This window comes from Chiloscyllium punctatum, chromosome 29 (assembly GCF_047496795.1).
Source record: "Chiloscyllium punctatum isolate Juve2018m chromosome 29, sChiPun1.3, whole genome shotgun sequence".
Classification (NCBI taxonomy): Eukaryota; Metazoa; Chordata; class Chondrichthyes; order Orectolobiformes; family Hemiscylliidae; genus Chiloscyllium; species Chiloscyllium punctatum.
In genome coordinates, this window is record NC_092767.1 from 45465964 (window position 1) to 45491783 (window position 25820).

The 25820-nt window shown below is 41.9% G+C and overlaps 1 protein-coding gene across 2 annotated transcripts; it reads right to left on the minus strand.

The window, feature by feature from the left end:
• Positions 1-2311: 2311 nt before the first annotated feature.
• On the minus strand, positions 2312-24745 carry LOC140454422 (NACHT, LRR and PYD domains-containing protein 3-like). 2 transcript variants are annotated; one of them, XM_072549136.1, is made up of 9 exons: positions 24579-24745; positions 24170-24254; positions 22898-23067; positions 18966-19137; positions 18801-18866; positions 15122-16868; positions 9863-9949; positions 8215-8382; positions 2312-3549 (listed from the first exon to the last, which is right to left on the minus strand). In XM_072549136.1, exons 2-9 carry the CDS (start codon positions 24231-24233, stop codon positions 3462-3464), a joined length of 2562 nt encoding a protein of 853 aa, XP_072405237.1. In that variant the 5' UTR covers positions 24234-24254; positions 24579-24745; the 3' UTR covers positions 2312-3461. The 2 variants fall into 2 exon arrangements, with proteins under 2 accessions (XP_072405237.1, XP_072405238.1); XM_072549137.1 differs by lacking the exon at positions 24579-24745 and adding an exon at positions 24412-24499.
• Between the last annotated feature and the right edge of the window lie 1075 nt (positions 24746-25820).

The following is a 25820-nucleotide window of genomic DNA, read 5'->3' on the forward strand; positions in this document are numbered from 1 at the left end:
CAGACAAATCAACAAAATTGCCTTTGGACTCTGACAAGTTGACCCGACCCTGCAACCAGACATGAGATAGGGACCAGAGATAGTCAAAGTGAATGCAGTGGGAGCATCAAAAAACGGCCTTTTAGGGACTGGGAGGTAGATTACTTAATTAATTTTCCCTTACAAATGTGATTTCTTTCAGAGTTTTGTTAGCGGGATTTCTGCAAGTGTCGGGGTCTCTAGTGTATTTGATGAGAGTGGGACAGGCACACATTGTGCAGATGGTCACTGGTTCCAAACTACGACCTGATCCTGACTGATTTTACACACACTGTTGATGCAGACCCTGTCATTCCCACAGGAGAACAGTTACAGCGCTGACCAATCTCTGACCCAGTATTTACACATCCTGTTGATGCAGACCCTATCATTCCCACAGGGGAACAGCTACAGCGCTGACCAATCTCTGACCCAGTATCAAACACAGACTGTCCACTTTGGTGGCAAGAACAGGAAGGCAGATTACTACCTCAATGGAATCAATTTAGGTAAAGTGGCAGTACAGAGAGATCTGAGTGTTCTTGTACACCAGTCAATGAAGGCAAGCATGCAGGTACAGCAGGTAGTGAAGAAGGCTAATAGCATGCTGGCCTTCATAACAAGAGGAATTGAGTATAGAAGCAAAGAGATGCTTCTGCAGCTGTACAGGGGCCTGGTGAGACCACACCTGGAATATTGTGTGCAGTTCTGGTCTCCAAATTTGAGGAAAGACATTCTGGCTATTGAGGGAGTGCAGCGTAGGTTCACGAGGTCAATTCCTGGAATGGCGGGATTACCTTACACTGAAAGACTGAAGCGACTGGGCTTGTATACCCTTGAGTTTAGAAGACTGAGAGGGGATCTGATTGAGACATATAAGATTATGAAAGGATTGGACATTCTGGCAGCAGGAAACACGAGGACCAGAGGACACAGCTTAAAAATACGGGTTAGACCATTTAGGACAGAGATGAGGAGAAACTTCTTCACCCAAAGAGTGGTGGCTGTGTGGAATGCTCTGCCCCAGAGGGCAGTGGAGGCCCAGTCTCTGGATTCATTTAAGAAAGAGTTAGATAGAGCTCTCAAAGATAGTGGAATCAAGGGTTATGGAGATAAGGCAGGAAGAGGATACTGATTAGGAATGATCAGCCATGATCTTATTGAATGGCGGTGCAGGCTCGAAGGGCTGAATGGCCTACTCCTGCACCTATTGTCTAATGTCTAAAGTCTAACGCTGGGAATAATTACACACTTGAACATATGGTTGTTTGTGTAATAAACATATGTTTAAGACAAATTGAATATAGCTTTATGTACAACTGAAGACAGGTAATAATAAGAAATAATTAATAACAAACAGGTTTATTGTTTATTGAACAAATTGCAGAGCATGGAGTACAGGTGTTGGAATGCCTTGTTGCAGGCGTACAAGAGTTCTTTGAAGAAGTAACAAAGAGGATTGATGAGGACAGAGCAGTAGATGTGATCTATATGGACTTCAGTAAGGCTTTGACAAGGTTCCCCATGGGAGACTAATTAGCAAGGCTAGATCTCATGGAATAGTGGAAGAACTAGCCATTTGGATACAGAACTGGCTCAAAGGTAGAAGACAGAGACTGGTGGTGGTGGAGGGTTGTTTTTCCGACTGGAGGCCTGTGACCACTGGAGTGCCACAAGGATCCTCTACTTTTTGTCATTTACATAAATGATTTGGATGTGAGCATAAGAGGTACAGTTAGTAAGCTTGCAAATGACACCAAAATTGAAGGTGCAGTGGACAGCGAAGAGGGTTACCTCAGATTACAACAGGATCTGGACCAGATAGGCTAATGGGCTGAGAAGTGGCAGATGGAATTTAATTCAGACAAATGCGAGGTGCTGCATTTTGGGAAAGCAAATCTTAGCAGGACTTATATACTTCATGATAAGGTCCCAGGGAGTGTTGCTGAACAAGGAGACCTTGGAGTGCAGGTTCATAGCTCCTTGAAAGTGGAGTCGCAGGTAGATAGGATAATGAAGAAGGCGTTTGGTATGCTTTCCTTTATTGGTCAGAGTATTGAGTATCGGAGTTGGGAGGTCATGTTGCAACCACTGTTGGAATATTGCATGCAATTGTAGTCTCCTTCCTATTGGAAAGATGTTGTGAAACTTGAAAGGGTTAAGAAAAGATTTACAAGGATGTTGCCTGGATTGGAGGATTTGAGCTATAGGGAGAGACTGAACAGGCTCGGGCTGTTTTCCTTGGAGCGTCGGAGGCTGAGGGATTACCTTAGAGGTTTACAAAATTATGAGGGGCATGCATAGGGTAAATAGGCAAAGTATTTTCCCTGGGGTTGGGGAGTCCAGAACTAGAGGGCATAGGTTTAGGATGAGACGGGAAAGATATAAAAGAGACCTAAGGGGCAACTATTTCATGCAGAGGGTGATGCGCGTATGGAATGAGCTGCCAGAGGAAGTGGTGGAGGATAGTACAATTGCAACATTTAAGAGGTATTTGGATGGGTATATGAACAGGAAGGGTTTGGAGGGATATGGGCCGGGTGCTGGCAGGTGGGACTAGATTGGGTTGGGATATCTGCTTGGCATGGACAGGTTGGACTGAAGGGTCTGTTTCCATGCTGTATGACTCTATGACATGAGTGAGGTCACATTTGGAATACTGTACGCAGTTCTAGACGCTCTACTATAGAAAGTAACTATTAAACTAGAAAGAGGGCAGTAAGGATTTACTAGGATGTTACCTGGACTGGAAGGTTTGAGCTACAAGAAGAGATGAGATAGGATGGCACATTTTCCCCTGGAGCGCAGGAGATTTAGGGGTGACCTTATACAAAAGTATAAAATCATAAGAGGCGTAGATAAGGTAGGTAGCCAGCAGCTTTTCCCCAAGGGAGTCTAAAACTCTGGGGCATATGTTTAAGGTGAGAGGGGAGAGATACAAAAGGGTATAGAGAGGCAGTTTTCTTTACACTGAGGATGGTGAGTGTCTGGAATGGGCTGCCAGAGGTGGTGGAAGTGAGTGCAATTTCATCATTTAAGAAACATTTAGACAGGTGCATGGATGGGTTAGATACGGGGGGTACATGGACCAAACACAGGCAAAAGGGACTAGTTTAACGGTGAAAACTGGATAGCATAGTCACGCTGGCCGAAAGGCCTGTTTCTATGATGGCGATCTCTCGGACTCTTTTATAAAAGCTTCACAGTCACAGCTCCATCTCCCTGTGCTCGACGGTGAATATCACCCACACACCGACACTCACCAACTGCTACTGAAAGTTTCTACTGAATACTCCACATCGTTCCCATTCTATTTCACAATTCCAGGAATTGTTTTTCTTGAGTCAATGTAATATCTCATGTGTTTCACTTGATGGAGGTGAGAGAAATACACCTCTCAGTAATATCAAGTCCAAATAGTTAGCAATTTCTTCATCCTTTGATCACACAAATACTCGGACACCAGCCCTGCATTCTCTGAGTGATCGGAGCTGCTTCTTTCCATCTGAACTGAACTGATTCCTCCATAATCTAAGAAAGAAATTAATGATTAATAACCAACCAATTAATAAAGTTCAAATGACAGAATCATTCATAATTTTCCAATTGAAACACACATTTTGAAATCAAACTTTGAGCAGCTACACATTAACAAATGGGTGTAAGTGGTGGGGGAGAGAGAATCTAATGAGCTGCTGCACACACAGACAGTGCTGTAAGAAACTAAGGTGTTGATATTTGGGGAATGATGTAAATTGAGGATGTAGTTGGACTGGGGGAAATCACATTGGACTTGTAATGCAGTGACCTAGAGTACAAATACCAGCAACTGTCTGAATTTTATCTCAAATAATTAATCCATCTGGAATTGAAAGTTAGTTTCATAGTCACCATTGTAGAACCTAATCAGTGATTGCTGTAAATACACATCTGCTTCACTCATGTCCATCACCAAAGGGAATCTGGGAATCTTACCTGGTCTGGCCCAGAGGTATTTTCAGAAGATATTAAATAGTTCTGACTGATACATAATGTGTGGTTAAAGATGTATGTTTCAGATATGAATATGGAATGAAAATGGGATGGATATCTGGTTTCAACTTCGGCACTAAAAAGTTTACAACACACATAATTAACACGGTAATGACTCCTTCCTAACGACTGGTATCAAGACAGATATGGGCAAGGATTTTTATTTTGCTGATTTTTCATCACTTCACACTGAAATGTTGATTGCACTTTGAACACCACCTCAAAGACGTGCTTCAAATGGCAAATGGCAAAGACTGGGGAGCATCAGATTCTCAGTAGCAACACAAGGGACCAAATTCGTTAATTCGTGAGGACATTGTCAACCAGACTAGACCTGAAACTCACGCAAAGGGAACCAATAAGAAATAACAACTTGTTTCAACTTAATGAGATGGGAATCGCGGAGGCCATGGGGCTCAGCAGGTGGAAGAGCATCCACCAGAGGGTGGTAGTGAGAAGTGACTGAGGAAAATTCTGGGAGTTGAATCACTAGAACAGGGAAGGAGATTGCTGACTGTTCAGTGTCAAAGAACAGCTGGATTAACCCCTGGAAAGGGAGGGTGAACAGCAGTGTGTGTGATTCAGGTGGGAACTAACAATCAACAACTTTAAGGCAGAGCAAAGAGTGTCTTTCAGCAAGGTGACGGTCCTCCAGGAGCAGTTGATGTTTGTCTCAGTGTGCGTCCCGGGGAATAGACTGTAGAACACAGAGTCTTGCGTCATGGAGCTACTCAGGACAAACCTTGACAAAGGCCACTGCATCTTTCTCCAGACTTCTTTTGCAAAGACAAATTCCAGAAGGAGATGTGTGACAGTCTCTCTCCCTCCCACAACCCCTTAGAGAGTAGCATGCTGAGGCGAAGAGAGTCCGGGTGTGAGAGAGGCGCAGAGAGAGAGAGAGAGAGAGAGACAGATAGACAGAGGCAGAGAGAGAGAGACAGAAAAAGAGAAAAAAAAGAGAAGAGGATTCAACGACATGAGCAGGGCTGTCTAGTTGCCTACATGCAGTTGCCTTGGTGAGACCACACCTGAAATCATGTGTATAGTTTTTGTCCCTTATCTAAGGAAGGACATTCATGCATAGAAGGAATGCAACAAAGGTTTCCCAGACGGATCGTGGGATAGCAGGACTGATGAATGAAGAGTGACTGGATCAGTTAGGACTATTTCCACTGTAGGTTAGAATAATATGGGGCACCTTTTAGAAACCTACAAAATTCTAACAGGAAAGGTCAGGGTAAACACAGGAAGGATGTTACCAAGGTCCAGAACAAAGGGTCAATGTCTAAGGATCTGGGGTAGGCTATTTCGAGCTGAGATGAGGATAAATTTCTTCACTCAGGTTGAGGTGAGGCTGTGATATTCACTGTCAGAGAGAATGTTTGTTGGCTAAAACACTGAATGGTTGGAAAGAAAAAGTTAAATATTGTTCTCAAAAAGAACAGAAATTTCTGGTGAAACTCAGCAGGTTTACAGATAGAGAAACAGAGTCAGCTGTGAAGAAGGATCACTGGACTCGAAACATTAACTTTACTTTCTCTTCACAGATGCTGTCAGGCTTGTTGAGTTTCTTCAGCAGTTTTGGCTTTTGTTTCAGGTTTCTACTATCTGTATTTCTTTGCTTTAGTATGTCATGTTGTGGCTGTGCAGGCCATTGCTTTGGCCACTTTTGAAATGCTGCATGCAGCTCTGGGCTTCTTGTTATCGGAAGAATGTTGTGAAAGTTGAAATGGTTCAGAAAGGATTTACAAGGATGTTGCTGGGGTTGGAGGGTTTGATCTAGAGGGAGAGGCTGAATAGGCTGGGGTTGTTACCCTTGAAGCATGGGAGGCTGAGGGGTGACCTTATTGAGGTTTATAAAACAATGAGGAGCATGGGTAGGGCAAATAGACAAGATGTTTTCCCCAGGGTTGGGGGAGACCAAAACTAGAGGGCATAGGGTTAAGTTGAGGGGGCAAGATTTAAAAGGGTCCTAAGGGGCAACTTTTTCACACAGTGGGATGGTATGAGATTGGAATGAGCTGCCAAAGGAAGTAGTGGAGGCTGGTACAATTACAGCATATAAAAGGCATCTGGATGGGTTTATGAATGCGAAGGGTTGAGGGGGATTAGGGCCAAATGCTGTCAAATAGAGTCTGTGATGATGCTGCTCCTTTAACAAGGTTCTGTTGCACTTGGTTTTGTTCCCCCCAGAGAGATCGTAAAAGACACAGGTTCCAAAAGGTTTGGGTTTCAAAGGGTTTTCGGGCCAGTTTGATTATAACTACAGATACTGCCTCCAGCAAAAAGTTTTATTTTTAAAAGAATTTGTGCAATGAAAGGGGAATGGTCACTTCCCCCAGCTCAGCTTTTCTCTGGTTTGATTTGGTTTGGTTTTTGGACGTCTGGCTATTCACTGAAAGCAGACAGGGAGTGTTTTGAGGCTGCTGATCCAAGAAACAGTTACGTGAAAGAAGCAGGTTCGTGCTGATCCTCTCTGTCTGACATCTCTCTCCTGTAAGACCCGGTGTTTGATGCTACCTTTTGCGCCACAAGGTGTTTATGGGGATTGTTGCAAGTATAGGGAACAACAGGTAAAGTCTGTTTGGTTTTTGGATAGGTGAGGTTATTCTGCATTCAGTTCTCTTTGCTTCTATTTCATTGGGTAATCTTGTAAATAAATTTGGTTTTGTTTAAAACGAAGTGGATTGACCAATGGCACCTCTCCTGGAATATCCACTTTACACTTTCTTAAAACAACGAGCAAAGTTAGGGTCTAGGCTACTTTCTTGAAATGTTTTGAGGGGGTCTGGCTTGGTCCATAACAAGTCAGAGACATGTACAGCACAGAAACAGATCCTTCGGTCCAACTTGTCCATGCTGACCAGATATCCGAACCTAATCCAAAAATCATTCAACACCAGGTTATAGTCCAACAGGTTTAATTGGAAGCACTAGCTTTTGGAGCACTGCTCCTTCATCAGGTGGTTGTCCGGAGCAGCGCTCCGAAAGCTAGTGCTCCCAATTAAACCTGTTGGACTATAACCTGGTGTTGAGTGATTTTTAAACTTTGTATACCCCAGTCCAACACTGGCAGCTCCACATCCTAACCTAATCTACTTCCATTTGCCAGCGCTTGTCCCATTTCCTTCCTATTCTTGTGCCCACCCAGATGCCTTTTAAACATCATAATTGTACCAGCCTCCACCATTTCGCTGGTTGCTCATTCCATACAAGCACCACCCTCTGCTTGAAGAGGTTGCCCCTTAGGTCCCTTTTCAATGTTTCCCCTCTCACCCTACACCTATGCCCTCTAGTTCTGGACTCCCCCATCCCAGAGAAAGACCTCGTCTATTTACCCTAACCATGGGACTCATTATTTTATAAACCTCTATAAGGTCACCCCTCAACCTCCGACGATCCAGAGAAAACAGAGTTTATTCAGCCTCTCCGTACAGCTCAAAGCCTCCAACACTGACAATAACTTTGTAAATCTTTTCTGAACCCTTCCAAGTTTCACAACATCCTTCCTCTCGGAGAGACACCAGAATTGCGCAGAATATTCCAAAAGTGGCCTAACCAATGTCATGTACAGCTTCAACATGACCTCCCAACTCCTATACTCAGTCCTCTGACCAATAAAGGAAAGCATACCAAATGCCTTCTTCACTATCCTATCTACCTGTGAGTCCACTTGCAAGGAACTATGAACCTGCACTTCAAGGTCTCTTTGTTCAGCACAGTCCCCAGGACCTTCCCATTAAGTGTATAAGTCATGCCCTGATTTGCCTTTCCAAAATGTAGCACCTCACATTTATCTAAATTAAACTCCATCTGAACTAGATTAATTTGGGGTATCTGTTCAACATGGACAGTTAGACAAAAAAGCCTGTTTCTGTGTTGAACATCTCTATAACACCAGGCAGATAAAGTTCTTCAGGGTTAAAGGGGTCAAGGATATCAAGGAGAAAACAGGAATAGGGTTTAAAGTTGGATAATCATTCATGGTATATGTAATGATAGATCAGGGTCTATGGGCTGAATGGCCTGCTGCTGCTCTGATTTTGTATGTTCCGGTGAATTAATATGTTAAGCACCCCTGAAGAACTTGCTGTGGACATGATTTAAGGAAATTATTGTTTACAATACAATGGAAATGTTTAATGTTTTAACATATGCACTCACTGAATCAGCTCCAAATTCTTGCAGTTGATGATGAAGTTTCTCATTTTTGGAATGCAATCATCTGTGAATTTATTTCCATCCAGGAAAAGCATTGACAATGATTCGCTCTGACTAAATGCCATCCTCAGGTCTTCAATGCAAGCAAATGTCAGATTGTTATCCTGCAAACTAAAGATTGATAATTACAAATCAGTTTTCAATACAGCTTGAAAAGATAAATGAAATTCCACTGAGAAGGAAGAGCAATAATTGGATCAGCATAACAAAGTGAGAAAGCTTTTGAACCATCAGCCTCCTTTTCATTTTATTTGACTCAGTAATGATGAACTAATAATCAATTAACTTTAATGCTTTTAATCTTTAACACTATTATTCCTTAATTGAAAGGCATTACTCTTAATTTTGAAAAGAATATGCGTTCCTACAGCCTCACAGAATCAAACAGGGTACAGTGAAGGAGGAGGTGATTCGAGGCTCCGAATGAGCAATTCACTTCCTGCCACTCTGTATCCCGTGTCCCTGTGCACTGGGCCTTTCCATACCAAAGTTTAATTCCTTTTTGAACGCTTCAGTTGAACCAGCCTCTGCCATGATGTCAGTCAGGCACAACATTCCAACCTTAACCAGTCACTGTGCAGAAAAGATGATCTCACATTGTTCTTGCTTCTTTTGGCAATTTCTTGAATTTTTGTGCTGATATACTTGATCATTTCATGGCAGTGAACAGTTTATTGCTATCGACTCTTTCCACTGAAATTATCATTTTTACTACTTCATTTAAATTACATCACAGCTTCCTTTCCTTAATGGAGACAGATCCAATGTTTGCAATCTATCTTCAGACCTTATGTTCACGATCCATGAAATCCTTTTCATGAGTCATTTCTTCCTTTCTCCGATGCCCTGCATCTCTCCTCAAGCATTGTAACAACATGGGATGTAAACACATCAGCTTAGGCTAAATTGTATTAATTGAACAAAACAAATTAACTTTTTTACTTTCATCTCTGAATCTTAACAACTCTTTTTGTTGAGAATCTGAAAATTGTGCTTCTCTAGTTGGAAGAAGTGTGGTTTGAACTGGCTCCTGAATGATGGCTGAACTGTAACTTTAAAATAATGCTCTTTCCTCGATCTTTTAGCTAACGACCCAGTCCCATCATTCAACATTTTAAACATCTCCATTGGTTACCATGTGACCATAATTTCCACAAAAAGATTCTGATTCAATTTCTCCTTAATATCTTCCTGTTGAAATTTGATTGAAGTCTAATATATACTTGTTGTGCAGAACAGAACAGAACACTCCAGGTGCAGTCTAGCAAGATCGAAGAATGTGGTGCTGGAAAAGCACAGTCGGTCAGGCAGCATCCGAGAAGCAGGAAAATCGACATTCCGAACATAAAGCCTTCATCAGGAGTCCTAATGAAGGGTTTATGTTCAAAACATCGATTTTCCTGCTCTTCGGATGCTGCTGGACTGGCTGTGCTTTTCCAGCACCACACTCTTGACTCTAATCTCCAGCATCTGCAGTCCTCACCTTCCCCTATATATTCAACAGTGGTCATGCCAAAGATACAGCAAATTCCCAACTTGCCACAAATCATTGCACATAAAATTTGGGGTTAATGTTGGGAAGATTACCTACTCCAATCGCTTTGTTTTGCATTCCAAATGCGCCAATGATGCAGACAAAATGTTGACTCCTGTATCTCCAATGTTATTGTCATTCAGCCTAACAGCCAAGAAGAAAAAAACAATCTCTCTGATTAACATAGCATAAACTTCACCTTAAGAAACTCCATCCAATTGTTTCATACTGAGGCATGGGCAGATAGAACAGTGTTGTGCAGTATTAGAAAACAGATTGAAATCTTGCATAACTATTCTGACTGAATTAGTTGGTGACCAGTGAACACATATTTCAAACAGTAGATTAATTGCTTGAATGGTGAAAAATGAGAAGTGTACAGTTCTTGTCATATATTTTACTCAGTAAATTGCTGTTACTCGTTCACTGACTGAAAGGCTATTGACAGTACAACCCAGCACAATTCTGAAAAGACGAATTTGATATATACCTGAAGGAGAAAACATGTGATAGCTTTAAGGGAAGAGGAGGGGAAAAGGATGAAGTGTGTAGGCCATTTAAGGAGCCAGTGCAGACATAATTGACCAGATGGCCTTATTAGGTACTACCCATTTTATGATCTGGAAATAGAATATATATTTTAACCCAAAACTGGACACATGGGATTCACGGAGAGCTTGCCAACTGGATACAAAATTGGCTTAACAGCAGGAGACAAAGTGGAGGGTTGTTTTTCAGACTTGGAGGCCCGTCACCACCGATGTTCCACGGGGATCGGTTCTGGCTTATCTTTTGTTTGTCACTTATAGAAACAATTTGGATGAAAATACAGAAGGCATGGTTAGTAAGTTTGCAAATGATATCAAAATTGGTGGCATAGAAAAGAAGAGGATTTTCTAAGGGATTTTGACAAAATGGGTCAATGGGTTGAGAAACGGCAGATGGAGTTCAATCTAGATAAATGCATTTTGATACAACAAACTTGGGGAGAAGTTAATCAGTTAATGGGAGGGCTTTGGGCAGTGTTCAACAACAGAGGGAGCTAAGGATTCAGGAACATAACTCTTTGAAGTTTGCATTGGTGAGGCCTCTTCTGGAATACTGTGTCCAGTGAAAGTCACTTCGGTAAAAGAAGAATATTATTAAGGTGGAGAAAGTTCAGAAAAGGTTTACCAGGAAGCTGTTGATATGGAAGGTTTGAGTTATAAGGAGAGACTGGATAGACTGGGATTTTTTCCCACTGGAGCATAAGAGGTTGAGAAGTGACCTCAGAGGATTATAAAATCATCAGCGGTATAAAAAGGCTGAAAGGTAGGTGTCTTTTCCCGAGGATGGGGATTTCAAGACTAGGGGCACATTTTTAAGGTGAGAAGAGACAGAGTTAAAAAAGTCACAAGAAGAAATTTTTTTAAACTCAGGGTAGTTCCTGAGGAAGTGGTGGATATGGGTGCAATTAGTGGCAGATGGAGTTTAATTCAGATAAATGCAAGGTGCTGCATTTTGGGAAAGCAAATCTTAGCAGGACTTATACACTTAATGGTAAGGTCCTAGGGAATGTTGCTGAACAAAGAGACCTTGGAGTGCAGGTTCATAGCTCCTTGAAAGTGGAGTCACAGGTAGATAGGATAGTGAAGAAGGTATGGTATGCTTTCCTTCTTTGGTCAGAGTATTGAGTACAGGAGTTGGGAGGTCATGTTGTGGCTGTACCAGACATTGGTTAGGCCACTGTTGGAATATTGTGTGTAATTCTGGTCTCCATCCTATTGGAAAGATGTTCTGAACTTGAAAGGGTTCAGAAAAGATTTACAAAGATCTTGCCAGGGCTGGAGGATTTGAGCTATAGGGAGAGGCTGAACAGGCTGGGGCTGCTTTCCCTGGAGCATCGGAGGCTGTGGGGTGACCTTATAGAGGTTTACAAAATTATGAGGGGCATGGATAGGCTAAATAGACAAAGTCTTTTCCCTGGGGTTGTGTATTCCAGAACTAGAGAGCATAGGTTTAGGGTGAGAGGGGAAAGATATAAAAGAGACCTAAGGGGCAACTTTTTCACGCAGAGGGTGGTACGTGTATGGAATGAGCTGCCAAAGGATGTGGTGGAGGCTGGTACAATTGCAACATTTAAGAGGCATTTAGATGGGTATATGAATAGGAAGGGTTTGGAGGGATATGGGCTGGGTGCTGGCAGGTGGGACTAGGTTGGGTTGGGATATCTGATCGGCGTGGACAGGTTGGACCGAAGGGTCTGTTTCCGTGCTGTACATCTCTATGACTCTAAAAGATATTTTGATAAATACATGAGAAGGAAAGGTTCGGAGGGATATGGGCCTGGAGCAGGCAGGTGGGACGAGTTTAGTTTGGGATTACGTTCAGCATGGACTGGAAAGGGTCTGTTTCCATGTTATTTGACTCTGACAAGTTGAACGCAAGACAGAAAATTGATTGTCTTATATCCAATTTTTTTAAACATTTGTGCAATTTTATTCCATTGAACTCATCCATATGTAATCCAGCAAAGAGTAAAAGCAATGGTTAATTGTGAGGCATTATTGCCCTGCTTGGATAACACAACAAAGAAAAAGACTTATAGACATCAATCAATCAATAAATTCCTGCATCTCTATTGTATTTAACAATACACAAGCCATGTTTTCAGTTCCAAGCAGAATGGATAATAGTTCATCCCAACAGTCATGTAAAATATGTGGTGATGAGCTGCCCAATCTCCCTGCTGCTGGGGTGAATGGTGAATTTTGTGCGACCACAAAGGGCAGATCATGCCTGCTGTAAATCACAGACTGTTGAGCCTCTATTTCAAACCCACCCTGACCCTCACCCGTAACAGTTTCAGATACATGAATGGCAGCCTTGCTGTGTTAGCAACGTATTCTGCATTGAACTAGGTACAGCATTCACTTACTATTTATCGAGTGAATGGTTGGGTCAAATACAATACCAGATTAGCTTTGGTTTGTAAAAGTAAACTACAAAGGATGATATTCATCTCTGCAATGGCACACAATTGGTAACAGAGATTGGGTTTAACAGTTTGATTTGCCACCTGATCTCCATTGCTATTCTCTGTCAGTGAACTGTGTTCAGTCACACACCAGGTCTGTTCATTTAATTGAGGGCCTCTTAGGATTAGTGTTCAAACCTTCGCCAACTTTTCGTTTAATTTATTATTTCATCAATTTTGATTTGTAGCAGTGAACTGCAATGAGCTGGAAATGATCTTTGGATTGTGGACAGCAACTTGTGTTTCAACAAAACAAACAAACAAGCTGCTGTTTGTTCGCGAGGTGGGGCCTCACAGTTAATGGCAGGTTAGCTCTTGATCAATAGGATCCTGTAGATGTTTCAGCACGGTGGGAGAGCAGCACATTGAACCAGATAAGAAATGTTTGGGAATTGATCAGGCCAGTACCTGGGAATTGTTGTGAACAAGCCTGGGATAGAACATAAAATCAAAAGAATTGTGGATACTGGACATAAGAAACAAAAACAAAAATTGAGGGAAAAGCGCAGCAGGTCTGGCAGCATCTGTGGATAGATATATTTTGGTCCAATGAGCTTTCCTCAGAACACCAATTTCCATTTGTTTCTGGGAGAGAACGAGATGGTCAAACATAGGCATAGATCACGGTTTAGGTCGGTTTTTGGGACTGTGCTTTTGAGAGAATGAACCTAGCTATTGACGTTACAGCATGAAGATTTAAATGCTCCCTGCCTAACCTTGTACTTTATTTCAGAATTTCAGTCCTCAGAGTGAATTCAAAGGTGGCACAGATCAATATCTTCAGAAAATTAACAAAGAAACCATCAAATATACATTGAGAATAAGATATGAAAACCACTTAATCTGGCCAGTTTTGTTACTTTATTTTAATTATCCCTTCACTGTGTTTATTTGTCTGTTTGTCTGTCTTTTGTGTGAATTGCCCTGAAAACAAGGTTATTGGTTTCAAACTTTGTTGTTTAATTTTGCTCTGCTAAAGTTCCTATATTGGTAATAGATTGCTTTTTTTTTGTTGTTTCAGTTATTAACCCACCATCTAGGTTTCATTATCAACAGAGTCTGCGATTGGTTATAAAGTCTGGTTAGGAATTGTTGAGGTTAAAATCTTTGAAGGTTTTAATTTTACTCTGTTGTGAACACAGAGGTACGATGATTTGGCTCGGTTCTTTGTTTCCTTGTCATAGCACTAGTTAAAGACTCTGCCAGACTCCTTGTGGGTTTTGAATGTCTCACAATGTAAGACCAATTAAGTTAGCCTGGTGCTAACTTAATTGGTCTTACAATTAATAGTTTTCACTCAGTATCAAGGTCAATGCAGTAGTAGCATTAAAAATAAATAAAAAGCATGGAAAACTCCTTGACTCTCAGAAAAAAAACGAATAGTAATTGTGATTCAGCTACTATAGTGACAAGTGGCTCAACAGTTAGCACTGTTTCCTCACAGCACCAGGGATCTGGGTTTGATTCCACCCCTGGGTGACTGTCTGTGTGGGGTTTGCACATTCGCCCAGTGTCTGCGGGGGTTGCCTCTGGGTACTCTGGTTTCCTCCCACAGTCAACTATGTGCAGGTTAGATGGACTGATCGTGCTAAATTGCCCATAGTTTCCAGGGATGTGCAAACTAGATGGGTTATAGAGTCATAGAGATGTACAACAAGGAAACAGACCCTTTGGTCCAATTCGTCCATGCCGACCAGATATCCTTCATTTATCTAATCAAATTTGCCAGCATTTTGCCCATATCCCTCTAAATGATTCCTATTCATATACCCATCCAGATGCCTTTTAAATGTTGTAATTGCACCAGCCTCCACCACTTCCCCTGGCAGCTCATTCCATACCCACACCATCCTGTGTGAAGAAGTTGCCCCTTAAGTACCCTTTAAATCTTTCCCCTCTCACTCCCAGATCCCAAGGAAAAGACCTTGCCTATTTACCCTAAACATGTTCCTCATGACTTTATAAACTCTATATATAAGGTCACCCTCAGCCTTCAATGCTCCAGGGAAAACAGTCCCAGTCCATTCAGCCTCTCCCTAAGGTCAAACGCTCCAACCCTGGCAACATCCTTCTAAATCTTTTCTGTAGCCTTTCATGTCCCTTGGGAAATGCAGGGATAGGGGAGAGGTCTGGATGGGATGCACTTCAGAGGGTTGAAGCAGACGAGATGGTCCAAATGACCGTTTTCTGCTCTGTAGAGATTCTATGATCCTATAAAATTCATATCAGTTGGAATTTATAAGAGAAAATCAATGGGTCATTGCTGACATGTTATCTAATTTCACCCGGATCAAACATACCTTAGAACTTTGCACTTGTGGATTGCAGGGGCCAATCGTTTGATCCCCTCCTCCTGAATATAACATTTCTCCAAATTCAACTCCATCACTGATTCACAAAGTTGTACAACATGAGACATTACAAAACAGTCCATTGGGTTCAATCTCAGTGCATTCTTTGGATTGGGGTCCCCAAAGTTCAAACGTTCCACTGATCCAATGGTCTTCTGAACTAAAGCTCTATTCTGAGACTCCGACAAATAATGGAATGTGTTCAGCAGTTTCCTCTTTCCAGTGACTCTGTCCATGTTTTTGATTTCTGCCTGAACATTGGCCTGCAGCCAGTCTATCACCTGACAGGTCGTGTGATGAGACAGCGGACCCAGGAATGGTTCCAGATTTCGGGATGAAGTGGGTGTTGAAAGACCAACTAAAAATCGAATAAAAATCTCAAACCGACCATCATCCTTCTTAAAAGCACAGTGAAGCATTTCCACCACGTTCTGATGCTTTGGACTCAAATACTGAGCCAGGGCGGCCAAGAATTCCTGGATGGTAAGGTGGAGAAATGTGTACACAATGTTTTTAGCTGTGTCATCCCTTTCCAAGATCTCCATCATGAATCCTGAAATGAATTTGCTGGACTCCAGCTGATGCTGAATGAAGTGATTCTCATTAAAAACAATTCTCCTTTTCGAAACTCCCTGGTAAGCCAACTCCCCGAGTCGCTGTAAAACCATCCGCTGGTCCTCAACATCTCGCTTGTGGTTGTCCAAGAGATTGGAAAGGTAGATGGAGAAAAGTTGAGTGATGGTTTTGGGAAGAGGTTGCTTGCACTTCAGCTGTGTAAAGAGCGGGCCTAAGGTTGAGCAAATGATCCAGCAATATGAAGGGTTGTAGCACATGGTGTACAGGATCTCATTCTCCTCGACGTGTTTGAAGACATTGGTAGCGAGTTGCTCACTGCCAAAAAACTTTCTGAAAAACTCTTTTCTTTCATCAGCAAGAAAGCCCAGGATCTCAGCCCAAAGGTTGACATTGGCCTTTTCCAATGAGTCAAGGGCAGTCGGCCGGCTGGTAACCAGCACAGAACAACCTCTGAGCAGCTGTTGCTGTACCAGGGAGTGCACCATTTCAAAAACTTCACATCTCCAGTCAGGCGCAACACAGTGATTCACAGAGACATCACCAGCCACGTGGCCAGTGAAATCAATCTGGTGTTTGTACTCATCTAATCCATCAAAAACCAAGAGAAGATATTCAGGTTTCATCCAGATATCTTCAATTATCTTTTCTAAATAAGGGTACTGATCCAATACCATTTCAGTCAGAGAAACGGCTCTGTTGATGGCATTAAGATTTCGAAATGTGAAATGTAGAACAAATTGGAACTGAGGATAGATGTTTCCTGCTGCCCATTCATGGACCATCCTCTGCACCATTGTTGTCTTACCAATGCCAGCCACTCCGCTAACCACCGTGGTGCCAGACAGGCTGGAGTGACCAAAACTGCTCCTGAATAATTGATCAATCCGGATTTTTTCGAGTTCACTGGTGACGTACTTCCGCTGCCATTCTTCATGTTCTCTGCCTCTGGAAAGGAGCTCATGTTCCACTAGTCTCCGTTCACGCAGAGTGGAAATAATGATAAGCTCTGTATATCGATCAGTGAGGGAAATGGTCGTTATTTTGCTGTCTCCTTTGATGGTGTGTTTGACCACATGCTCGGTTTGATGGAGGAGGTGTTGCTTGTGTTGATCTTGTATACCTTTCATGACAATGATCAAAATTATGTTGGCATTGTTCTTATTTGTTAATTAACTACATTAAAACAATTAACGAGAAGCAAGGAGATTGAGTTGGGTAGCAATACAGAATATGTGAGTCAAATCCAAATTTTACTACGCTGTGCTAGAAATTAATCTTGCCGAATAAATACTGAATTATAGTAGATTTTACATTATAACAGACAAGCCCCTCCACTCTATCGTCATCTCCATCTCCATTTGAGGAGAATTTAACATTGGAACATCTGAGAAGCCAAATATTATCACATTGTTCACTTATTATTATTTACTGTATTCATTTTTGTTTTGTCTGTTGTCCCTAGTGGAGATAGTATCAGAGTGTTTATAAGATTGATGTCTGCTTCAATCTCAGACAATTTATACCTAATGTAAACATATGGCCCACTGGCTGAATACGGACTGTGCATAATGCTTTTTCAATGCTTACTGTTGGGAACAGGATGACAAACCAGTGATACAATTAAATGTGCTATGTGAACCATAATTATAAAATAACACTGTCGATGTATAAGGATCACATTGAGATCTTCCACCAATTTTATCAAGTCATTGTCCATTTCAGTGCGAAAGCTGAAGCCTCTCATTGTACAGTCTAAGATTGTATGTGAATGGACTCCCTATCTATTCTGATTCTTCGTGTGAATCTACCTATACCCAGCTTGACCCCATATTTGATTTCATGTTTTAACAAGTCCGAGACATAGATGAAGCAAATCTTATCTCAATATGAGCCTAAATATGTTTCCAAGTCAACTAATTGCCTAGCCAGACAATTGAGTACAGTCTTTGACACAGCCACTTGACGTCAGTAAGATTTCAGCAAATATGGGCTCTTCACAAATCCAATGTTTCAGCACTGTGTGTAGAAATGTGTTTCTGGGATATGTGACTTATTGAAAAACAATTCCTTATCTAGTCCTGGTTGATCAATTAGGTCAAGCTAATATCATTGTAGCCCTATTTGTGCCTTTATTCAATGCCCAAACAACATGTGTGCAATCTGATACATGTTGAACTCTACTACATATGCAGTTGGTAGAAATATGACACTTGGATGTTTAAAGATTCTGTTTCTATACGTGACCCATATCCTCACCTTCTTTAGGTCAATGTGTGTTTCAAGTCATTGCCCAGGGTGGAGCCGACATATGAATCAAGACCTTCTTCAACCAGTACATACATATCAGTTCAGTCTGTCCACACTATGGGACCACACTCTAACTTCTGTATTCACCAGATCTGACTTCATCAGTAACTAGTCTAGAACCAAATGTGATCCGATAAATGACATCATCTTTACTCAGTCTGTCATGTATTTGATTCAAGCTTTAACTGGGTCTGGAGCTCTATGTGACTCCAGCCCAATATAGACATTGTAGACTCTGAGTCTCTGGTGATATTGAGGTTTACATTTGCATAAAGGCACCCTAAGGCCAAGTATTGACAGTAAAAGCAAGACTTCTTTTCAGACCCTGATGTGACTGAAGGGAAAAGAAATAATGGCCTGACAAAGTACCAGGGAAGATTTTGAAACCAACTGACTTGCAAAACTGATTGTGACCTTGTGGTTCAGTATCTAAAACTGGAAAGTTGGGCTCAGTCTGCTCCAGAGCAGCTGGGAAAATCAAAATGAGCATTCAGCAATTTCCAACAAAGCTCAATATCACACATGTGGCATTGAATTTGTGGCAGATAGAACACTGTCCATGCCCAAGTTCCAGTTCATTTGCTTCGTGTTGTAACTTTGATCGCATTTTATAGAAACAGTTCATGGTAATAATTTGGAGGGTTTGTTTCCTTTCAGTGATGAAATGTGAGACACAAATAAAATGTTAGAACTTAATTAATGCAGTACATTTTTATGATTAATGATTACTTTTATTTTGACTTACCTTTGAGGTGATCTGATAGCTCTCCTTCCATCTCTCCCATGCGTGCATTATAAAGCAAGTCAAAACCTGGGAAAGATGTTTCATTTCATTAGTAGTGTGTAGCAGCCTCACCCATTAAAGAGGCAATCATGTTTGATTGCTAGAAATACTTGGACTGTACAATACCTCTGCTCTGAATTTCTTTCAGAATGAGTTTCAGTTTTGGCTTTGATTCTTGCATTTTCACCAATGTTTCCCAAAATATTCGTTCTCTGCAGCCATTGGTTTTGGACACTGTGTTCAGAAGATGTTTTGCTGCTTCCTTTCTCTGTTGATGCTCTGACAGATTATGGATATACTGGAATAAAAGAGAAGAACAGGTAAAATAGAAAGGGAAACGGGAAAAGGGAAACAATAGATGAAGGAACGGAATGGAAGAATTAATTGATGGAGGAAATGAGGGAAAAAGATGGGAAAGAAAGAAACAAAGGAAGAACAATGGAATAAACCAGAAAAAGAAGAAATAGAAAGGAAAACAATGAAAGAGAGAAAATGATAAACAGCAGTGTCGGAATTGTGAAAAGCTGTTACATTAATGATGTTCCGTTGGTGAAGAATATTCATCTCAGCACACTGATGAGATCTTCCCTCCCCTTGTGAAGAAGTACTATGAGGGAGACATTAGTAGTAGGCAAAAACAAGGGCTGCAGATGCTGGAAACCAGATTCTAGATTAGAGTGGTGCTGGAAAAGCACAGCAGTTCAGGCAGCATCCGAGAAGCAGGAAAATCGATGTTTTGGGCAAAAGCCCTTCATCAGGAATAGAGGAATCTATTGGATATGACATGAAACTTGCAGTTAACAAGTTATGTGATAAACAAAACCAGACTCTACAATATTGGAAGTGGAAGTTTTGGGGTTTGGGTTTGAATCCATAACACTTGAACTATGATGCAAACATGAGATCCATGTTGTCACTTTAATAGCTAGAACCACAACACTTTCATTGAATTTCCTACATTAAAAGTGGACTAGTTTCACTGCTATATCCAAAGAAACAAAAAGGAAATCCAAAACAATAAATTAGAAATTTTGTAGGAAACATTGAAAAGTTTGTAATTACCAGGATTTTATTGCAGTAAGAATTGAAAGGATATCAACGGTCATTATGGTATTTGGGACAATTTGGGTAACTCGTTCTGATAACATCATGAAACTCCAATAATTGAAGTCATAAATATCCTTCAGCTCACCAACAGATACAATATTAACATCACTGCAACTGCATGAAGTGTTGCCTTTTCAACACGTGTGCTTACAAAGAACGAAGAACAAAGAGAATTTACAGTCCAGGAACAGGCCCTTCAGCCCTCCAAGCCTAAGCCGATCCAAATGTACTGTCTAAACCTGTTGCCCAATTCCTAAGCATCTGTATCCCTCTGCTCCCCACCTACTCATGCATCTGCCCAGACGCATCTTAAATAAATCTACTGTGCCTGCCTCTACCACCTCTGCTGGCAACGCACTCCAGACACCCACCACCCTCTGTGTGAAGTACTTGCCGCGTGTATCCCCCTTAACTCTTCCATCTCTCACCTTGAAAGCATGACCTCTTGTTATTGAATCCTTCACCCTGGGTAAAAGCTTATCTCTATCCACCCTGTCTATATCCTTTATGATTTTGTGAACCTCAATCAGGATCCCCCTCAATCTCCTTTTTTCTAATGAAAATAAACCTAACCTACTCAACCTCCCTTCATAGCTAACACCTTCCAGACCAGACAACACCCTCGTAAACCTTCTCTGCAACCTCTCCAAAGCGTCCACATCCTTTTGGTAATGTGGCGACCAGAACTGTACACAGTATTCTAAATGTGGCCGAACCAATGTCTTGTACAATTTTAACATGACTTGCCAGCTGTTATATTCAATACCCCGTCCAATGAAGGCAAGCATACTGTATGTCTTCTTGACCAGTCTATCCACCTGTGCAGCAAACTTCAGGGTACAATGGACCTGCACTCCCAGATCTCTCTGCTCATCAACTTTTCCCAAGGCTCTTCCATTTATTGTATAATTCACTCTTGAATTAGTCTCGCCTAAATGCATCACCACACATTTGTCTGGATTGAAAACCATCTGCCACTTTTCCGCCCAACTCTCCAGTCTATCTATACCCTCCTGTATTCTCTGACAGTCCCTTATGCTTTCTACTACTCCACCAATCTTCGTGTCATCTGCAAACTTGCTGATCATACCAACCTTCCAGATCATTTATGTATATCACAAACAACAGTGGCCCCAACACTGACCCCTGTGGACTACCACTGGTTACCTTTCTCCATTTCAAGAAACTCCCTTCAACTACTACTCTCTGTCTCCTGTTGCTCAACCAGTTCTTTATCCACCTAGCGAGAACACCCTGCACACCATGTGACTTCACTTTCTCCGTTAGTCTACAATGGGGAACCTTATCAAATGCCTTACTAAAGTCCATGCATGCATCAACAGCCCTTCCTTCATCCATCAACTTGGTCACTTCCTCGAAGAACTCTAATAAGTTAGTAAGGCATGATCTCCCCCGCACAAAACCATGTTGTCTATCACTGATAAGCCCATTATTTTCCAAATATAAATAGATCCTATCCCTCAGTACCTTCTCCAGCAACTTTCCCACCACTTTTGCCAGGCTCACTGGTCTGTAGTTACCCGCAATATCCCTACTACCCTTCTTGTAAAGGGGGACAACATGAGCAGCCTTCCAGTCCTCCGGCACCTCACCTGTATTTAAGGATGAGCTGAAAATTGTTGCTGGAAAAGCGTAGGTCAGGCAGCATCCAAGGAACAGGAGAATCGACGTTTCGGGCATAAGCCCTTCTTCAGGGTTACTCTTCGGAGGGTCAGTATGGACTTGTTGGGCTGAAGCGCCTGTTTCCACACTGTAAGGAATCTAATCTAATCTACCAAGTCAAGAAAACTTCACAAGGGGTTGTAATTCCTCACTTTCGATGATCTGGACAGGACACTTCTTCAAGAGTCCCTCAACATTACCTGCCTCAGTGACATGAGTGGCACCTTACTGGTACTTCAACTTGAACTTCATAAGGTGACCTGTTTAAAACTTGACAACATATTTCTTATTTTTTTTAGATTCCCTACAGAGTTCAAATGGGCCCTTTGAAGAGTAACCTACCCAGACCCATTTCCCTCTGACTAACGCACCTAACCTATGGGCAATTTAACATGGCCAACTCACCTGACCTGCACATCTTTGGACTGTGGGAGGAAACCGGAATACCCGGAGGAAACCAACGCAGACATGGGGAGAAATGTGCAAACTCCACACAGGCAGTTGCCTGAGGCTGGAATTGAACCTGGGACCTTGGCGCTGTGAGGCAGCAATGCTAACCACTGAACAACCGTGCCGCCGGTGACAATGTTTCACTTATTTCTAGGTCGAGCCAAACTTAGCTCTCTCAGTTCTAAGTGACACAATGACCATAGTGTTAGGGCTTAAACCAAAAGCTGCATACAACATAAACTGAAGAATTCCATCATAATCGATTTGGAAACTGAACTCACTGGGTATTCCAGCGTCTCCCTTAAAACCGCTGACACCAATCCCTCCCCACCATGGTATTTTTATTTGTGCTCTCTGCTCGAACCTTGTTGCTTGCAGAGCACACACAAGCTATTCTTCCCAGTGAAATATTCATCATGGCATTTCTTCCATCTCGCTAAAACTGATCTGTTATCCTGACATTCTCTGTCATGTGGTTTTCATCATCACATGATTTCATCCACTAACCACTAAGCCATGGGGTCCCACCTCACTAATTTCCATTTTGCTCTCAGTTCATTATCGGTCCTTCAAGTAAACAACTTTTCATTATTTTTTTTTCTTTGAAAATAATATTGTTTCAGTATTTTCTATTTTCTGGTGCTTTTTTTATTTTTGTACCCCTGACCCTTACTTTTACGGTTTTTCATATCATTAACGAGATGCACAACCTTGTTACTTTTCCTTAAATTTCCAAAGGTTCCTTCAAATACATGCCCACTTCAATCATTTTACTGATTAATAATAGAATAATGGAAAAATTCTATAATATAACTTACAGCATAATTTCCATTGCTCAATGAATCAGTTGCTGTTAATGTTAGGGCAATGCTCTCCACCAAGTCTAATATTGCATCCTCCAATCTCTCACAGTAGAATCGGGTAATCAGGTTTAACTCTCTGTCACTGTAACTATTGAGCAATTGACTAATTCCTTTTCCATCATCGTCTGTCAGAAGAAAGTGAACAAAACATGCAATTAAAAAATCTGATGTAAAAAGCTAAAGAAATATCACACCGAAAACCTTCTACTTTCAACCATTGATACAAAATATTAATTTGCAATAAATAATTGTGCGATTTTACTTGCAGACTCTTCCTGTCTTTATGTAGCATTTTCACAAGGATTAATGGTCTCTTTCTCCTCCTACATGACAGAGTCAAAAACCTAAATTGTTTCAGTTCTCATTAGTTATTTCTAATCACTCTGCCCATAGATATTACACATTTAGGGTAGCAGGCTGAACTTGAACACACTTAAGAATTCTAACCCTGCACCATAGGAGCCCTTCATTGCTGTGTTTTATTAGTATATGTTTCTACCCAGAAGTGTTATCACACAAAAATGAGTTCTTTCCCACTGCAACTTCTTTTTTTTTTGTATAATGAGCAGCCACCACCAGTAAAAACTCATGTGTATTCAATTGATGATTTACAAGCGCAGCCTTTTTTGGGCAATGCAATACCAAATATAAACGTGGCAGCGGACGTAGTAGGAAGAGAGGGAAGGGATAAAATCGAAATGGAGTTGGACGGGAAATAAAGCACTGTATGCCTCTGTGGTGCTCCATCCCTCTAAAGGCATTGAGAAGGACATTCTGCGCCCCATCTCCAAGGACACCCGGGCTTGAATGGAACCACAGAAGGACAGATAGTTACCTCCCTCCACAGCCACACTGCCAAGACCTGTTTACAACCAGCCTGACCATCCAATTGATGTTATGAGCTGGTTCAGTAAACTGAATTCTGTGTTTCCATGTAGCAGGATCGTGAGCCTAGATGATCTCTCCTGCTGCCACAGATCATGTATGAGGGGATAAAACAACTGTTTTTGTTCATAGATGGTCTGTCCAGTGGCCAAGCACCAAATACCATTCATCTGCAAGTTGTGCTCAGGCTATGCAGTCTCCTGAGATGCCTGCCATGCTGTTTCCCATTCTGATAGTAACAGTTACTTCTCAGCCTTTCCTGAAATTGTAACATTCTATCCTGGAGGGTCTGATACTCATCAGGGAATATTACCAGTAACACAGCTGATCTTTGAACTTTACCTTGTCCACTTCTTCCTTTCATTGAAGTACATTGTATTTGTCCCACATTTACTCCATCCGTCATAATTTTGCATTTGTTCACAAGCTAAACAAAAGAATATGTACCATTGTTGTTAGACTGATCAAGATGCTGGCGGAATTTTGTTGCTGCTGCTATTCAACAAATTGAAGCAAACTACATTCTAATAACAGCAAAATGATCGTGTTGATATCAAAATGCAATGACACTAAAAATATTTAACTGTATTGATTAAGATGAAGAGTCATCTAGACTCGAAACGTCAGCTTGTTCTCCCTCTGTGAATGCTATCTGACCCGCTGTGATCTCCAGCATTTGTTGTTTTCAGTTCCGATTCCAGCGTCCGCAGTCATTTGTTCCCGCACCTTGATTAAGATCTCAGAGTGTTACCTTCTGGTTATATGATTGTCGTAGAGATCGACAGCACAGAAGAAGGTGATTCCGATTTATCCCCTTTTTCACACCTCTCTCAGTGACAGGTTGAGCAGATTAATATTTAACCGACACTGTCAACACCCAGCACAGTCAAGGCTTCCTGTGACCCGGCATGAAACGGTCTCATTCAGTGGGAGCTTCCACATCAATCCCGAAGGAGCGGGCTCGGGTTTGAGGACACACCTTGAGGGGCTGAGGCAGCGGAAGGAGCTTCCGGGGCCAGACCTGGAGGGGAGTGACGTCACAATGCCAAAGTAACGTTTTGGACAGAAGGGCTGCTGATTGGTCAGTAACGGTCAGATGACTCACTCTGTTCTTACCTGAAACCTCCATTCACCTTGCCCTCCCCATCAGGTTTAAGGGCAATGGGAGTCAGGCTGGTGGGGGAGCAGTACAGTCCTGGGATTAAGAGTGGGACCGAGACTGCTATTTCTAGAATTAATTGCATATTTAATGTTCTTTAATGAGATTCTAACTCTAGGGCCATCTAGTTTACTGTAAGTTAATTTTAATAGACATTAATTTTCAATGAAATAGTTGTGAGAAGATTAAAATGGCAGTTCACTGGGTAGTTTGCTTATCATGTTGAATGTGGGAAATGAGAGACAGTTTGAACAGTCATGCCAACCAAACCTGTGGGAACTGTCTAGTTGGAGCTTCTGTCAGATTACATGGGTCAGTTTGGGGACACACCTCGGGGCGTTCAGGAAAGTGTCATAGACAGGAGTTTTAGAGTCGTGGTCACTACCAAGGTTCAGGCAGGTAGCTGGAAGGGACAGGCAGTTGGACACTGGGACACCCCTGTGGCTAAACCATCTCCAACAAGTATACCGTTCTGGATATTGAGAGGAGAGGAGAGGAGTGGTGGGTAAGGCCCGATCAGGGGATAACAACAGCAGCTGCCAGAACAGTGCTACCACAGCTGGCACTGTTGTTCAACAGGCAGGATCAAATTACAGAAAACCAGTACTAATAGGGGTCTCCATAGGCATTTCTGTGGCTGCAAAAGGGACCAGGATGGTGCATGGCCTCCCTTGTTCCAGGGTCAAGGGTGTCTGTGAGTGGGCATAGAACATTGTCAAAAGGAACAATGAGTTGAAGCTGTACAGGACATTGGGTTGTTTCAGAGAATATCTCTAGGACACTTTTGGAATATTGTGTGCAATTCTGGTCTCCCTCCTGTAGGAAGGATTTGTG

Coding starts and splice junctions, on each gene's coding strand:
- LOC140454422 (XM_072549136.1), bottom strand. CDS start 24,233: ATGACGGATGGAGTAAATGTGGGACAAATACAATGTACTTCAATGAAA. Junction 23,068..24,169: donor GAAAGGAAGAAGTGGACAAG/GTAAAGTTCAAA, acceptor TTCTTCTGACAG/ACGATGATGGAAAAGGAATT. Junction 19,138..22,897: donor TGAGCAATGGAAATTATGCT/GTAAGTTATATT, acceptor CTTTTATTCCAG/TATATCCATAATCTGTCAGA.